General features: G+C 45.5%; 1 protein-coding gene across 1 annotated transcript in view; it reads left to right on the top strand.

The window, feature by feature from the left end:
* Positions 1-18,201, top strand: part of DLGAP3 (DLG associated protein 3) — a 1,133,297-nt gene that overhangs the window by 802,876 nt on the left and 312,220 nt on the right. The window contains exon 6 of the mRNA XM_078683771.1: positions 1,610-2,671. Coding sequence (XP_078539897.1) covers positions 1,667-2,671 — 1,005 coding nt within the window. The 5' untranslated portion in view covers positions 1,610-1,666. The remainder of the gene's footprint in view (positions 1-1,609; positions 2,672-18,201) is intronic.

Raw genomic sequence — 18,201 nt, 5'->3', positions numbered from 1 at the left:
ATTGTAAATGACAATGCCCTTTATTTATCTGTTTTAAAAACAACACATTAATGAAAGCCATTGCCATTTACAATGACAATAGCTCAAAATCTGGAAAATGCGAGACCTATTGCATTGCAAATGCTTGTTGGGAGATGTAGTTAGGATGCCTTTGTAACACAGAAATATTTCATAACAAGTAATTTACATAGATGAGATAAAGCTACATGACTACCATTTTTGGCACTTTTGAAGCTCTGGGAAACTGCGCTGTTTGATCCCATCATTATAGGTAATCTCCGTTTTGCTGTTATCCCCACTCACCTTCAAGGCTCAGCTGGTCTGTGGGGCCATGAATGGAGTGCTGATGGGTTCCTCTGCTTCTCCACTCTCTCCCCTGCTCTGATAGCTGAAGCAAGTGTGGGCAGAGGGAGGCGATCTCGCCTCCATCGCCCGACAGCCACATCTGACCCCTTCATTAAATATCTCCATGCCCAACTCTACTGTCTACTACTACCCCTGGATTGAACCCATCCTGGCTCCTTCTCTCTCCGCTATCCCTTGATGCGCCCATCCCAGCATTCACTCTTTTACTCTACCAGCGTATCACCCAACCCCGCTACTATGTACAGCACTCGCGCTCCCTTAGGACCAAAGCCGGACTGGGAACCGAAATCGGCCCTGGCAAAGTGCTCAGCCGGCCCCCCCCTCTACCCTGGGGGTGCGACCGCACTCTTTGCCAGGGCCGATTTTCGGCCGATTTTGTTACTGGGCCGTTTTTGCAGCTATGCTGCAAAAAACGGCCCTGTAACAAAAACGGCCCCCTGGGGCCCAAAACCGGCCTTCACCCATGCGGCCGACCGGGGATTGCCCGGTGCCTGCAACGGCCAGTCCGGGCCTGCTTAAGACCAATCTGTGGACTAGATATGCATTCAATAAACACAAATCCAATTATTTGAACAGAATATTATTGGAGATATTTGCCACCAGGCCTATTCAGTCTACCCCTTCTCAGTGTTACTTTTGTTTTATGGCTGCTAAGTGATCTACCTATCCAGCCTGGTTAATAAGTGTCATTGCACCCACTTTCCTGCACCTGGTTATTTAAATCATTTTGTTCCAATCATCAGCTCATCAGCTTGCTCCATGTATTCACTAACCTTATATAAAATAAATGCTTCACCATATGGGCGTCTTTGTACTCTGGAATTGCAGGAGAAGCACACAGTGCGTTAGAAGGATGCAGAATGCTTCCTAAAGTAGGGCATGTATCAGAACAATTTATCTTTTTGGCTTCAGATAAAATAACACAAGGATATTAAGTATATTTCCAGCACCCATATGAAATATTCAAGTCAATGATGATACGCAAGGAACACCGGGCCTACAGTACTTGGCCCTACCCACACAAGAAAGGTTTTACTGTAATAATTCTGCTATAATTGTATTGCACCCTCCTTTGGCTGATTGTTAGGTCTTGAGTGGAGTCCATTTTATATGCTGTATTTGTGATTATCTTACAAACCACTCTGTTATTGGGTTCCAGGTGATGTTGAACATATGATGCAAATGCTTTAGTATGTTCAATAAAGTATTTAACTGTTTCCCACTTATCTTGTTTTCTCTCTAGGTCGTCCAGGGCCACTGGCTGGAGCCATGAAGCGGTCACTTTTGCCGTGCTGACATCATGAGAGGATATCATGGAGAACGCACCCAATCTCAGCACTGTACAGGGCACCCATGTCGCTGCATTCCCGAAGACTGTGACCAGTTCCTGGACTACGCGCACCACAGCCAGGACCCTCGACAGATCTATCCCCATAGCCCTTCCAAGTCTTGTTCCTTGGACCACCACTACTGTTCTTCACGGAGTGCCGCTATCCCTATCGAGTGCCCAGGCGGGCCGATGAGCATGCCAGAGCCATTGACCGCCAGTAGTAGCACTTTCCCCAGGATGCACCACAACCAGCAGCAGTACGACTCCTGCGATGAATGTATGGCCGCGGTGGCGCACACCTCCAGTAAGATCAACCGCCTGCCACCCAACCTCTTGGATCAGTTTGAGAAGCAGCTCCCACTCCACCATGATGGGTTCCACACCCTCCAGTATCAGAGGACCAGCACCTCGGAGCAACGAAGCGAGAGCCCAAGCCGAATCCGCCACTTGGTGCACTCTGTCCAAAAGCTCTTTGCCAAGTCACACTCTCTGGAGGCCCCTTCCAAAAGAGAATACAATGGCACCAAGATGGACCCTCGGGGAGCAGACTACCACCACCACCACCAGTCCCGACACAGCAAAAGGAGCAAAAGCAAAGATCGTAAAATGGACTCCAGGCACCGAACCAAGATAACAGGCTGGTGGAGCTCCGACGACAACCTGGACAGTGACAGCAGCTTCATGGTCTCAGGTCGGCACGCGGTGGACCAGGGCACCCAGTATTGTGTGGACACCCCTGAAAGTGCCTTCAGAGACTTAACCTTGAAGAGTTTAAAGAGCGGAGCTGAGGGGAAGTGCCTGGCTTGTGCTGGTATGTCCATGTCCTTGGATGGGCAGACCCTCAAGCGAAGCGCCTGGCACACCATGACCGTCAGTCAAGCACGGGAGGCCTATCCCAATTCAGGAGTAAACCAAGAGAAGGCGATGATGCTTCAGGAGGCCAAGGCCAAAGACCGGGGATACCATTACCTACAGGTAAGATCCAACACAAGTCCACTCTCCTCATAAACTCAACATATAATGGAAGTAAAAAAAGACTAAGGCAAACAGTGTCACACGAGAAGCTATTCAATTATCAGAGATGTCTAAGTTGTCTGAATATTTTAAAGATTTTGCAGAGCAGGCTGTGTGCCAGAGTTCGGGGGTGACTGTGCAATGTGTAGCTGGATTTCTTTGCTATGACCAATTTGGAGACTTTAGCTCTAACACTCAATATCTTCAAAATTGGATGTGTTTTTCAATCATTTTCAAAGGCCTTTTACAGTGCAGGGCATGGTTGGCCGCTTTTAAGTTTCACAAATCTTGGTTTAGGTTAAGGATTCCCTGATCAGACTAAAACTGAGGGTGGGTTCATATCAGATAAGAGCACATGCATAGATATGTGAAAGTCCCTCCAATTTTTCACAGTAAAGTTGTGATGGGGTATTTTTGCACATATTCTGGCAAACATCTTTGGGGAGTGAGGGGATTTAAATTGAATTATCTGTATGTATGGACTGTGGAACTTAGTTGGCTGAGACAAGAAGTTCAGCATAAGGCTTGGGAGGACATCTTGTCCCTTCCTCATGCATGAGATTCCTTTCTAGTTCCTATGAGAACGGATGGCTTCAACCATGGGACCAAAGATAGTCGTTGCCCCCACATTGGCAAGTTTATCCCCTGGCCTCAAGACTGACATCTCTGTTTAGAAATGGATTAATGCACAACAAAGTGGGTTGCATGCAGGAAGAAGCATTAATGCTGAACAATCCATATACACATGGAGTAGTGTCTTCGATTTTTGCATCATTTGCCTGCAGCTTTTACAATTGCTAGAATAATTTAACGTAAAGGTGCTCACCTCTGCTCATGTCAGTTCTTAAATGTGGCCCTGAAAAGTACCGGTGACCCTCTCCTTATACGTTTGCATGGTTGAAAGCACGTGCCATAGAAAATAGTACTTTATATGAGAGTATCACAAAGAGCCTAGGCAGGCTACTGTAAGCACCCCAGACACCTTGGAATCTGTTTATATTTACAAAACATGGCATAACACATAATAATAGAGCACCATCATTCTAATAGTAAGGTTCGGTGTCATTCACGGACCGCCTCCGCCTGTCCTCTTCATAGGATCTCTAGTAACTGCATTAGACTGCTGGCAGAGTTTGTTGATCATCCCAGGACCTGCCATTGTACTATGTCCTTTCAGATGGCTCTGTGTGTCTCTTTGGCTATTTAGCTGTAGCAAAGCCCATGGTAGGACCCTGTGGTGTATATGGCTCCTCGTGATTTCATAGGACTAAAGGTGAGGCCCACTTATTGTCATTGCTACAATAACTTGCTTTTTTGATGGATTAAGTCATTATTCACATGCACCTTCTAATTGTGTTGCTTTTAAAGTCAGATGACCTTGTGCTCCTCTTGGTTTATGCACTCTATATGATCCTTATTAACACTTCCTTAGTGCCGGGCCTGATTCACATCTTCATGGCTCGATACCTGGTGAAACTGCTCATGGCTGATGGCTCAGCTCTATGGTCTCTTTCCTTAATCTTCCAGAGTACTCTCTATTGTCCTTTTGACCACTCTTCATCTGCACTGTCTAGAGGCAAACTCTATGGCCCTTCTCAAGATGTTGCTAGTCTACTAAGTAATTGCTAAGCTATTTCGTAATAATGAACACTCTCCCAGTATAATCCTTAATTGCAGAAATCTATGATCCATTTGTCCACTTTATAGTTTCCTGGCTAAAGGGATGGCCATATAATACTTTTTACCATTCTATCTGTGCACTAGGTATTGTGACAGTGATCTGTGCTCTCGTGACAACTTTTCCTGGCAAATGACTAATGAAAAGGATCTTGCATCCTACTGACCACTCTCTATCAACATGGCAAATTCCAGGGCTCTATGTCACTCATAACACATTAACTGACTAATCACCCCGTCTGATGCATGTTGACTGACTGATGGTGGATCCCTTTGGCCCTTGGGGTCCATTTTAGGTTTAGATGCAGTAGGACCATATCAATCTAAGATGCCACTATAGATGTTTACTGGATTATGGTATAGACCAATGGTCTATTTTTCATTATGCACATTGATGGTGTGGCCATATAGTCAACATGAAACAACAACCTGCATAGTGCTTTGAGGATGCATGGCCATTGTGGCCCATCAGTCAGACCCTTGGTTGGTGGCGTGGCTCTCCACTGTTTGCAGTGGTAGATCATAAAGGTATTTGTCATCTTCTCTTGGCATATCATATCCATTATTCTATTTGTTCATTTTTTGTGATGCTACATTCACATGACATGTGTTTGACGGCTTTCTAGTTACTGCCACACAAAGCAATAGTCAACAAATACAATTAATTAATCTGGGCCCATCCAGCATCTGTGTCATCACAGGAACCAATCAAGTGTAAATCCTTCTTCTCATCAAAAAAGACAGTCCTGTGTCAACAGGTTGGGAACATCCCCTCTGAATGAGGTCAAAAATAAAACCTGGACACAGAAGACCATATTCACAAAAGTCATGTGAACAACCACATTTACATACTTTCATCTGCTAGGATTTCACGAGGAATGATTCTTTCTCCACCATGAGTTCAGAGAAAACCAGCATAGTAAATTATATTAAAGGGAGCGAAAGTGGGTGTTCCAAGGTTCGGTTTGCCTTGAAGGTTTGTGAACACCCTCAAGCATTTACATATGTGGGTATTGACAAACTTCGATCCCCTTTCCAGCCAAGAAATGGGGTGGACATTTACTCTAGCCAAGTGCTGGAGTAACCCTGCTTCGGGATAGGAAGTGAAACATATCGCCACATTTGCCAATGAAGGGGTGTGGGAAGGGCTTTCTCAAATGAGAAAAATAAATTTCCCCAAAATAATTTAAATATGCATTTGTACTAGGCTTTATTCTGTATCCCAAGGGATTTGTAACCTTACTTACACCACAGAGGGATAGGTGGAATTCATGAAACCCGTCGGAACCACTGGTAATTATTCTGCGCACATTCCTTTCCATTATTTTTTGTACCGCCCCTGCTATTGCAGACAGTGACCGGCCATATGCACACCAGTGTTTGCCCACCCAAAAAGGAACAGTCCAGCTTGAACTGCTATGCCACTTGCCTTCTGAATGGGAGATCAAGTTACTTCTGACTCTGCTTTGTGTCTTATTGGTTGAGTCTCTCTGGCACCGGGAATTTGAAACTCACGTTTGAGACAATCTAGGTCGTTTAAGCAATGGTTCGGTGGCTTCAGGAGTGGGTGCATTCACTTCTGTTTCTGTGATTTGTTGCGACTGTGTTTCTTTCTAGATGCGTGACTTTGGTTTATGTACTTATATTTGTGTAACTCTAGGAACTTGGTGGCGTCTGCGTTGCTTGTGATTTAATGTCCTTTTAGTTATGTTGCTTTTTGTTCGCTATTATTGGATGTATGGCATTACGACGCGGTGTTTACATTGCGCTACCATTACAACGCAGGTATCACAACGCAAGTCGTTACAACGACTTGCGCTGTAGGTGCTGAATTTAGGAATAGTATGATTTACTATTCCAACTCCAGCCTACGCAACAGTAGGGAAGGTGTTGGAATAGTAAATCTACTTTTCCTTAGTCTCTAGAGCCATCCAGCGCAAGTTGTTGTAGCGACTTGCGTTGTGATACCTGCGTTGTAATGATAGCGCGGTGTAAACACTACTTCGTAATGGATGTTCCCCCTGTTATTTGTGCATGCTCCTATATGTCTAACTTGGTGCCTATATGTTTCTGTTTGTACGACATGGTGCGTATTTCTGTTTTCTTTTACTCAGGTCTGTGTGTTTCTGTTACTTTGCATGTGCATGGGTGTGTACTTATTTACGTGATTTCTGTGTTTTATTGTGTGTGGTTAGCTGTTTGTAATTGTTTTTTTTTAATTTGAGGTATGTGTCCTATAACAAATATACAATCACACCTAGGCATGTCACTGACTTTGTTATGTGCACCTTTGTTTCGTGTGTGCTTGGGTTTCTTGACTAGCTTTGCATTCTTATTGCAGTTTTTGTGTATTTCTCTTTCTGTACATGGCGTGTGCCTGTTTTACAATGTCATGGTATGTGCAGGGGTGTTTCAGTGACTGTTCTGCATTTTGCTTGAGTATCTTGATGAGGTTTATTGTTTCTGTGACTTTAGATGTGTGTTTTGGGTTATTGGTGCACATCTGTAAAATTGTTTGTGTTTCACTTGCGGTGTCCCATCTTATTTCTATTACCATAAGTTGGTGTGTGTCTGTTTCTGAAACATGATTTTACGTCTGTTTCTATGACTTGGTACGTGTAGTCCACGTGTGTGTGCCTGTGTCTGTATTTGTGCGCGTGAAGTAGAGAGGAATCGAAAGACTTGCTTTCTGGGTATATTTCTCTCTGTATCTGAGACAGAAAGGAAGTGACGTTCTGCTTAGTGACCCGGCTGAGAGATTCTGGAACTTGGTGGGTCCCCTTGCAGGGTTTATTCATTGGAATTTGTCTGACTTTGTGTGGCTTGATGTTTATTTTTGAAAGTTTTTTTTTTTGTGTTAGGGAACTGGTGTATGGACTTTTTAAGTAGGGCTTGTTTATTTGTTTTGTGTTGGTGTAACAAAGTTTGACCGTTTGCATGTGTATTTATCCTTTGTGTTGATTTTTGTGACCAAAAGGGCTGCAGTTAGAGCATTTGTTCAAAGATGACAAGACACTGTGCATCACACCAATACAGCAGGGGTTATGTCAACCAGTCGTGGGTTACAGTACCATACAGAGACAATAAGGAGCAAAACAAGCCTCTGTCTTCTGAGAACTTAGGATCTTTCCATGTTTAATTCAACTGGTGTCATTTGGCGCTTTTTGAGTTGTTGGGAGGGTTATTGGATTTGATAACCAAGGTCAGGGTGGTCCAGAGGAGGCGAGTCAGGCGCAAGAAAGACCCAGACTCCGTGGTTAGGATAGGGGTGCGGTCTGGATGACTTGTTATTAGAGGGGTTTTCATCTCTGATGGCAACATGGGATGCAGAAGATGGCTCTCTGGGCTAGGTAGACGTGAGTATGACTGATGATGGGTTGTAATACTAGAGTTACGACCTTTTTAGGAAGATCAAGTGCTATGAAGCCAGTCTCAGTAGCTAGAGTTTGTAGGTGATTCTGCACTTGGAGAACTTGAGGACTTGTTGAGGTGCTGGTATGTTTACGTGTTGGGCAAGGAGGCCATTACAGTTTAGTGAGCATCTCAGTATGGATGAGAACTTTAGTGGATGTCGGGAATGGGCTGAAGTGTCAGCTCTGGGGATTAGATGCACCTTTGGGTACACTTACTTAGCGAAGTCCAAGTTTTCAAGCAGCCTGAAGGTATAGGATGGAGAAAAGAAAGCTGGAGGGGTTTGGGGCTGTTTGAAAAGGGAAATAAATTATTCTTAGTCTAAGGTCACCATTAAACATACTAAAAATTCCATGTTTAGCCACTGTGTGCAGGAGTCAGCTGGCCCTCTGTGTAAAAACTATAGAGGTCTGGAGGGACAAGGATGGAGAGAGTGAATGTTTGGGAGACTTTGTGTGTGTTTCTGTTTATGAGAACTGATTTAAGTCTTTGAGGTTTGGGGATGCAGGGTACTTGTGTATGTGTGTGAGGAGTATATCTGGCAGGTCTGGCATGAGTCCTTCTAGCTGATTTGTTGTGTACGTTTCTGTAACTTGAAGTAGATGTGTCTGAGTGATTTGATGTTGTGGCTCTGGTTGATCTGGCGTGTGTTCCTGTGACCTGACGAGTGTGTTTTTGTTCATGCATGAGTTGGTATGTGTGTGAGTGGCCTGACGTGTTTTTTTTAGTGTTTTTTTTACCTGAGTGACTTGTGTGTCTAGGTGACTTGATATATCTGTGCCCATTTATTTTCAGGGATTGATGTACGTATGTGTCTTTCTTTGTCATTTTTGTGGAGTATGTTCTCTGTGCTTATCTGTATCGCTTACTTCATGCATGTGTTGGTTTGGCATGTCTCTTTTGGTGCGTTATGTTTTCAAGTGTTTGCAAGTGACTTGTGAATGTGTCTCTTATTGTCTGTGCTTGCTTGTGTGTGTTTTACTTAATGTGCATGTGTCTCTGAATTGGTAAGTATATATCTCCAATAGTCTGTCTGCATGAGTTTTACTGTGTACGTGTGTATCCGACTGCCTCAGTATGTATGTGTTGTCAAGTGTTTGTGTATATCTCTTTTAGAGACTTTGGGCCCGATGTAGGTCGGTCGGTAACGGCCGAAAATCGGTATTTTCGGCCGTTACCGACCGGTATTCACGAAATGGTATGTAGGGCCACATATTTTACAGATTCGGTAAATTTACCGATCGGTAAATTTACCGAATCTGTAAAATACCGAATCGGTATTTTTACCTATTCCTTAATTTTGATATGTAGGTGGGACTCTTCTGAGTCCCACAACCCTTACCGAATCTGTATTTTACCATCAAATATATTTGATGGTAAAATACCGATTCCGGTGTGCATGCACATGTGTGCATGCACACCTGTGCCATATGACAGGCAGACCTGCCCTTAGGGCAGGTATGCCTGCCACATGGCACCCGAGCCTCTTTTGGGGGTGCCAGAGGGTGTCAAAGTGACACCCCCTGCACCCTTGTGGAATTCGGTATTTACCGAATCGGTAAATACCGAATCGGTAATGCCCATTCATTCCTATGGGCTGCAAAGCCCATAGGAATGAATGGGCATTACTGGTCGGTATTTACCGAATCGGTAAATACAGATTTTTACCGATTCGGTAAAAGGAACATCTGGATGTTCCTACATGTCCCCCCTTCTTATTTACCGATTTTTAATTACCGAATCGGTAAAATTCGGTAATTAAAAATCGGTAAATGAATCCTACCTACATCGGGCCCTTAGTGTGTGTCTGTGGGTGTGTGTATGTGTGTGCGCATGTTTCTTTGTATGTTTTATGGCTCATGTACACACATGTGTGTGCCTGTGTTTCTTTGTATGTTTTTTGGAGTATGTGCACACGTGTGTGCCTGACGGCCTTATGTGCATTGGCTGCTGATTGATTGCTATACCTGTGTGCAGATGCGTGCCTTTTACCTGTTGATGTGTCTATGAGAGATGTGAAGCGTGTGTATGTCTCTAACTGCCCGTGTGTCTGTGTGCAACAGAAACATCTTATTAATGCCAAGCAGGTTTTGCGCATCACTGCAGGCAGGGCCAGAAATCTATTACTATGGCGCACAGCTCCCCTGACCTTGAGAGAAGACGGCTGTCCTGATGTGAGAACAAAAGAAGTCATCAAAATAAAATAAAGCCCTCGCCGCCCCTCCTCCTGGTGGCTGCTTCCGCTTTAAAGGGCCGCTTTAAGAGACATGTCTTTAATCTCGGCCTTTCATTTTCTCGGGCAGATATCCTTCAAAGTATCGAGCTGTGGTTCCCAGATCTGCCCTGGCAGGATTCAACGTGCTCTGTAGAAAGTGGCTTTGTGCAGTTGTAATGGCGCGTGCTAGGGCAGAATGGGCAGGTGCAGTGGTGTAGATAGGGGGATGGTCAGCGGCACTGTTTTTGGGGGTGGCGGCAAGCGAAAGGTAAGTTTTCCTTTTTAAAAAAAATTCTCAAGCCCCCGCTCATCGTTGTCTGTCGTCAGCCCCCCTCACCGGCTCTTACATGCTCTGGCCCTCAATGGGTCACTGGTCGGCAAACACAGGGATCGCCCCGGGCAGCAAAAGCTCTAGCTACGTCACTGCAGATGCAATGTAACCCCTTTCAGGCTTTGACATCATTATCTGCCTTGGAAATGAGAACTGGGTTGATTTGGATCGCGTTCACCTTCGGCCACACGTTGTCTTGCTCTAACACAGACCTTGTTAAAGCATCTCTCGTCAGTGGGGTTATTAAATAGGCTTTATTCACATAGGCACATCTGGAAGACCTTCTTGTGCATGAACACCGACCAGCAAGTGTTAGTGATTGCCAACTCAAACAAGATGAAAGACACCTGACCCAACACTCGACTCTCCGACCACCACATACCTGCCTAGTTGCCCTAAGTCGCTAGAGATCTTGACTGCTAAAATAACCTAGTTGTCAGAATTGGTCTCTTTGTCTGAGCCATGGCCCAGATGAAGAGGATTTTTCCTCACCTGTGACTACCTGTCAGGCCTAGCCCAGTCACATTTATGTTAGAAGTTCAGCAAGTGCATCCATGTGTTTCACTCCCTCCTTCGTCACCTGAACCGGCGAGGCTCAAAGATCCAGTACTGCGGCTCCCCCAAGCACCCACAAAGTGAATTTACACATTTTCATGAATAGGCCCGAAGGTTCCCCAAAAATTTGCATAATGCGGAGCGACCTCGGTCCCGTCTTGTTGATGTCTGTTAAAAAGAATAGGACATCGTCCGCATATAATGCAATGCGATCCGAGAGCCCATGAGCCTACTCAAAACCCACCATCTGCACATCCACCTGCACACACACCGCAAAGGGCTCCATTGCTAATGTACAGAGATACGGCGACAGAGGACACCCCTGACGAGTGCCCCTGCCGATCGGAAATGTGAAGGAGATAGATCCCGCAACATGAACCAACACCATGAAGTCTGTATATAACAATTTCAGATATGACAAAAATCGTGGGCCCAGGTTAAGACGGTTAAAGAGTGCGAACAAGTACACCCAGCTAAGGGAGTCAAAAGCCCTATCCATGTCTGCCAGCAAAAGGGTGGCTCTTACTCCTGTTCCCTTAATGGTGGCTATGGCAGTGTGGGCTTGTTGGATGTTGTGACCTGTAGCCCTCTGGACAGTGCACAAAAAAAGGTGTGGGGTCCTACTACTGGTCAGCCTGGACCTCAATAGTTGCAAAACAGAACAAAGTGGCTGATCAGGATTATTAATGACATAATTTGAAGCCACACAGCCAAAGCATGCCGTGTAGCCAAGGGATTAAGTATTACCCAACAAATTTAGTACATTTTCAAAAATGATTTTGTATTATTACATGAAAAACACATGACATCAAATAGACACTCCATCATAACAGTTAGTGCAAAAACATGAAAGAATATATACAGGTATATACAACTATATGGCTAATGAAGTAACCATACATTTAAGAAAAACATATAATCAAAATCTTGTGGTGACACCAACTGTAGTCTGTACACTGAGTTCAATAACACATAAATTGCAATTTGCACACATTCTTAGCAATTCATGAAAGACATAAACCAGTCCTTTAGTAACAAAACCTGTGAGCAAGGCGGAACTGGGATGGAATAGCCTGCCTGTCACACGACACCTGTGAGTAATGTTTTTTAAAAAGAAATTGCAGATAGGGCCCACGTAAGTGGTATGAGTTTATCCCTAGCTGCACCCTTTGATTCTTGACACAGGCTGGGGGTCAACGCGTTTCGAACCTTATTGAGTCTAGGTTCTCCTCAGGACGAGGACTGGGTAAGGATGTATCTTCTCAGCCTACACAGGGGCTGCGTGGAGAGAAGTAGAAAGAGCCACTCAGTTGTTCTGAATACAGTGTCGGGGATGCCGGGATCCGGGGCGCCCTAGGCGATCTGTATAATCCGATTTAAGACTCACAATGTCTTTACCGTGCTTTTGTTGTATATTTCAGTTGAAGGCTGCACTTGAATATGCGCGGTAGAACAGAAGCCCTCTGGGGCATAAAGCCAGCCTGATTCGGATGGATCAACGTGGTTATATAGGGTTGAAGGCCATTAGCCAATGCTTTGGCCAAAATTTTGGCCTTGACATTCAACAATGAAATGGGGCGATTTGAAGCATGTTGGTGCAGGGGCGACCTGGTTTATGAAATAGAACCACTTCCGCGTGTCTCCCGTCCTGTGGAAGACGGCCGCGGTCCCTCGCTTTATCCACAACTCGAAGAAAGTGAGGCCCCAATTTAGTGAAATATTTCCTAAAAAATTTGCATGGGAATCCAATTGGACCCGGAATTTCCAGAATTTAAATGTTGCAGCACTATACCAATCTCTTCCTTGGGGAGCGGGAGGTCAAGATCTGCTCGCGCTTTGTCAGAGAGGGCGTGGGGTGGTAAGCCAGCTATCAAACGGTGTATCATGCCTTCCTGTAGTAGTTTCTTAGGGGTGTACAACTCAGCAAAGTAACTTGCAAAACTCTCTGTTATGAGGGAAAGGTCATTAAGAGCCCTCCCATCTGGGCCCGGTATACTGGGAAGAACCTGTGGATGCAAGGCCCCTTGACACAGTCTATGACGTAATTTACTGGACTTGTCACCCCATTGGTAAATTTTGCTACGGGACACTAGCCACGCAAGACGGGCCTCCTCCAGCAGGGTGTCAGCATGGGACTGTGGTGCCAGCACCAGCTGTTGGCGCACCAGATTTCCTCCCTCCCCCCTACTTTTCTGCTCCAGTTCCATTATATGGGCCTCTGATTATAGAAGCGATTCCCGCCGGGTTCGATGTGCTGCCACACAAAATGAAATGTCTACTCGCCGTATGGTTGGCTTCATGGCCTCCCATGGAGTTCAGGCCTATACTACTGCCCCCACTTTTATATCCGGGTGTTGCTCGATTGCCTGCCTTATGTGCTCCCGATTTTCTCATCCTGCAGATGCCAGGGGGAGAGACGCCAGTGAAAGGGCTGTCTCTCAGGGCCCAACTGCCCTAGAAGAATGACTGGGTAATGATTGGACAACACTCTTGGGACAATCGCAACCGCCCGCACCTTACTAACGGCACCTTAATGGTACAATTATATAATGAAGGCGGGAGTAAGAATCATGCGTCGTCGAAAAATATGTGTATGCCTGCTCCTCATCATGCAGTCGTCGCCATGGATCCGCCCAGCCCAATCCCTTCACCAGGGGGTTCAGTTTGGTGATTTGATGTACATTTGAATATCCCCCTACCCTTAATCTGTCTATGGCCAAGTCCATCACATCCTTCCAGTGTCCCCCTACTATCGCCGACCCTTCTGGTATATCTGCCCACAGGGTCGTGAGGCGCTCGACAAGAGCCCATGACAGCAGCAGGGGGCATATACACAGCCCAGCACCACCTGCTCCTCATAAATGGTACCCCTAGCAAACCTATATCTCCCCTGGATGTCTGTCCATGTTTGTATGGGACTAGAATCACAACCCCACTGGACCCCCTGGTGAAGCCAGAGTGGAATACTTGAATGTAACCATATCTGAGGAGGCAGAACGCTTTAGTTCCCATTAAAGGTGTCTCCTGAAGCATTAGAATGTAAGCCCGGTACCTTTCAGCCTGTTGGAGTATGGCCCCTCTTTTAACTTTATCAAGAGCTCCTCTCACATTCTAACTCACAATCCGGAGGTCTACCACCTGGAGTTGCGCCCTATCTATAGAAACTGTTGTCTAAGGGTCTCGGGACTGTGGTACGTAGGACAATTATCATCCAGTGAGTGCATAGAGGCCCTGTGTAGCGTTGACGCAGTGCAAACACATAACGTGTATACCCCAACTTCCCCCCACAGACCCCCCATACCTTAAAACTGCTGAAGTATCTGTTGCGGCGGAGGTGGCTTGCGGACCCTACTGGGAACCCCTGCACGTCCCGTCCAATGGTACCACAGTAACCTGCCTATAGTCAACGGGTGTTCCCCCTCTATTGAATGTCTAACAAAGGTACTAGCCCCCGCTCACGCTTCGTCGGTCTGAGTAAATGGCACCAATAATCCTCCATCCGGGAGAGTCCTGATGTGGTTATGAGGCCAAAGTCCCTTGCCAGGGCACTGAAGTGGATCTGTTGGGGTCGCTGCAGGATTTAGATCAGCGTCTGGATCTTAACCTTCTAGTTCGTTTGACTTTAGGCTTGGGTGGCTTGTGAACTACATCACTGGACGAGGAATCTGATTCCATCCTGTGCAGCGTGCTATGCCGGATCTTCACTGTTTCATCCGTCCAGTTGAAGACATCTTCTGGCGACTCAAAGAATAGTGTGCAGGACTGGTACATCACTCTCAGTCTAGCCGGATACAGCAGCGCATAGGGAAGTTTCAGCTCTCAAAGGCGGGCCATGAATGACTGTCGCTACTGCTGGACTAGTCTTGTATAATCCGGAAATATGAGGATGCAGGTGTTTTCCGAATGTCAGGGGTTCTTTAATTCTAACATGCTTTAAAATCATGTCCCTGTCGTGGAAGTTTAAAATCTTTGCAATGACAGGCTTTGGTCTAGATCCTGGGGGCAGCTTCTGCATTAGGCCCTATGCGTCCTTTCAACAATGAAACAACAGGACAGCGACCCCGGGAGAAGCCAGCTCACGAGCCACTTAGTCAGGAACTGTTCCATGTCTCCCCCTTCACATCCTTCAGAGAATCCCACAAAGCATAGTTTGCTTCTCCTGGCACTGCCCTCTGCATACTCCATCCACGAAGCCAGGCCTTTGGTGGCCGTCTCCAATTACACAACTTTTTTCTGCAAGGCAGTGACAGAATCCTCCACTTCCGAGACCCTAGCCTCAGCCTCCATAATGCCATCCTTCGCATTTCACAGATCTTGCCTTAGGAGCATGACGTCGGAGCCAATCTCGGAAATCTTTGCTTCTAAGGCGGCCCTGGACTGTGTGATGGCCACCATGAGTGCGGCATTGTCCGGAATGCCACCTTGTGCACTCCCTTGTTCGGTTACTGAGGCCCCTGTTCCAGTGGAGAGGTCCAAAGTGCTCTGCTGAGCAGATCCTCCTGTCGTTTTATCTTTTATCATGGTGTAGTCTGGACACTAATCCCACAAGATGGCGGCTATATAGTCCCCCAGGCTGGCCTCCAGGACAAATCACGCCCATAGATCTTGAAGCGTATAGGTCTTCTCCCTTCGCAGTGTCCGCTTGCAATATCTGGCTCTGTTTTTAAACCTCCTGAGGTTATAGGACGCGGGCAGAGGCCTGCCCATAAGCCGCACCGAGTGCTGACCCGGCCGCTTCCGCAGACAGTCGTGTCCCCCGCCCACCGGGTGTCCCACCTTTCTTCCAGGCGCTCCCTCCAGCTGTCCAGGGTAATGCTCCTCACGTCCCGCACCGGGTTCCACACTATGTATGAGGCCTAGGCCCAGGCCTTCACCAAGTAGCAATCTTGTGCATTTCTCCTTTTATATACAAGGGTCCCAGAGAGACAGCGTATCATAAAGGTACGCAATTAATTATTCAAGACCTTTTTGAATACAGAGTTCATCATATTTAATAAAGCAAAGTGTCATTAAATCACAATGTGCTACTCAATCAATTCAAAATTTTAACATAAAATATTAGAGCCCCATGCACAGAAAGGGGAAGAAGTGTAAGGTGTGAAATGAAAGAGGGTAGGGTGGTTCAAAAGAGAGAGAGAGAATTAAAGTAAGCAGCCCTTGGTACGCGTACATGAAGAAGCGAGCACTTTTGAAACGAGAGACCGCGGCTGCGGCTACGTTTTTCTAGACGTTGAAAACGGTGACAAGCATTTATTGCCAAGGGCTGCTTACTTTTGGACTATTGAAATCCCACGCGATCGCCTGACAAATTGGAAGATTAGGAGAAGAAATCTCGTTCTAATCCAGCAGTCCTTCTACATTGATGGACTGACTCCAGCCCAAAGTGAAAGATACATTCGGCCCAATCCTTGATCCTTAAGCCCACTAGCAATCGACCACACGGAAGTTGGTCCACCATATTCCTGACATTCGGAGCCGGCTGGCCCGAATCACCATGAATTGCCTCTCCCCACTACAACACTTCTTGTCCTGATGAATACCCCGTTTAAGGGCTCAAGTAAACCTCCCATGTAGGGGTCGAAACGTCGACGGCTCTACCTGTCTCGTCATCTGGCACTATCCATGACTAAAATATTTATGAGTGTGACCGTAGAATGACTTTTGTATTAGTTCAATTACAATTTTGGCTTGAATAAGTTATAGTCTTTTCTTAATTAATAATGAATGTTTTATCTTGAATATGAAATTAAGTTCTCTCTTTTGAACCACCCTACCCTCTTTCATTTCACACCTTACACTTCTTCCCCTTTCTGTGCATGGGGCTCTAATATTTTATGTTAAAAATGTTGAATTGATTGAGTAGCACATTGTGATTTATTGACAGTGTTTGCTTTATTAAATATGATGAATTCTGTATTCAAAAAGGTCTTGAATAATTAATTGCGTACCTTTATGATACGCTGTCTCTCTGGGACCCTTGTATATGTATTACTTAGCACCCAGGTCCCAGCGACTTTTTGGGTAAAACCCCTCCTTTGGTAATATTTCTCCTTTTAGGCTTATAATTCAAATATTTTATTAGTACTTCAGATCTATCTGGAGTCAGGCTGAATTTAATCCAATCTTTCTTGTGACACTGAACCTGTAGCAGGATAGCTGAAAAAAGATGTATTGCCCATATTTATTTTGTGAAAGATAATGATGGGCTAGCAACTATTTCTCTCTTCCTGGGAACAGCAATGGGGACAATGAGGTCACCTCTTGCACAATTCAGATAATCCGAGCAAGGAAGCCTTGATCTTAAGGCCACTGGTTGTCCTGTGGCGGGAGTCTGTGTGTACACCGGGTCAAGAACTGTACAGCTCCACGTGCTATTTACGATGTTACTTTCCTTATAAAACCCTGAAATAAGTCTGTTACCTCATTTATTCATGCAGCCAGTTTTTGAAGCACTCTGATCTGAGGTGCATGGTTTTGCCCAACATCACAACATGGGGCCTCATACACCGGCACTATTGTGCTGCCAGAATGTCACTTTTTTGACGTTTCGGTGGCGCAATGTGCCACTGGCATATTTATAAGGCCATGTAAAGCCAAATCACGTGGCTTTTCGTGGCCATATGAATATGTGCACCTTTCACACAGAAAACTGCATGTAAGGGGTGTTCTATGGGTGTTGCTGGGGGCATTCCCAACATTCCTGCCCTTTTCTTTTGCCATAGGGTAGCGCAGCAGCATGGCCTGCTGTGCTGCCCTATGCTTCCCTATGGCAAAAACCCTATAAATGAGGCCCAAAGTCCCCAATGGGAACATGTATATGTAAACTCAGAATTACTAGCTACAATGACACAACATAGCCACCAGACCACATCACCTCCTCATTCATCATCGTCATCAAGTTTTCATTTTGTCTGCATTAAAAACTTGTACTTGATGCTGGATGGCAGTTCATTACACACATGCGCACACACACACACACACACTCTTTCCTGTGTTGTAGTGCAATGAAATAGCAGCCCAAGAGAAGATTTCAGTTGATAACTAACTAAGACTGTGCAACAATAATAAATAACTAAATACCACTGTTATTGTAGGCGACTCCCTTTAAATGCTGCTATGTCCACTGTTGTTGACTGTAGTATAATGCCAGTATTTCCTCAACCAGTCAGCAAACAATTGCTGCATTTCTCACCTGTATTATAATGATATTTTCCACAAATGGAACTCTAAGCGCTCCCTTTCATTGTGCAATTATTTTCACAATACCCCATTATGCTGTTAACACAAACAATTTCCATCTAA

This window comes from Lissotriton helveticus, chromosome 3_1, assembly GCF_964261635.1.
Source record: "Lissotriton helveticus chromosome 3_1, aLisHel1.1, whole genome shotgun sequence".
Taxonomy (NCBI): Eukaryota; Metazoa; Chordata; class Amphibia; order Caudata; family Salamandridae; genus Lissotriton; species Lissotriton helveticus.
This window is presented reverse-complemented; position numbering and strand designations above follow the sequence as displayed.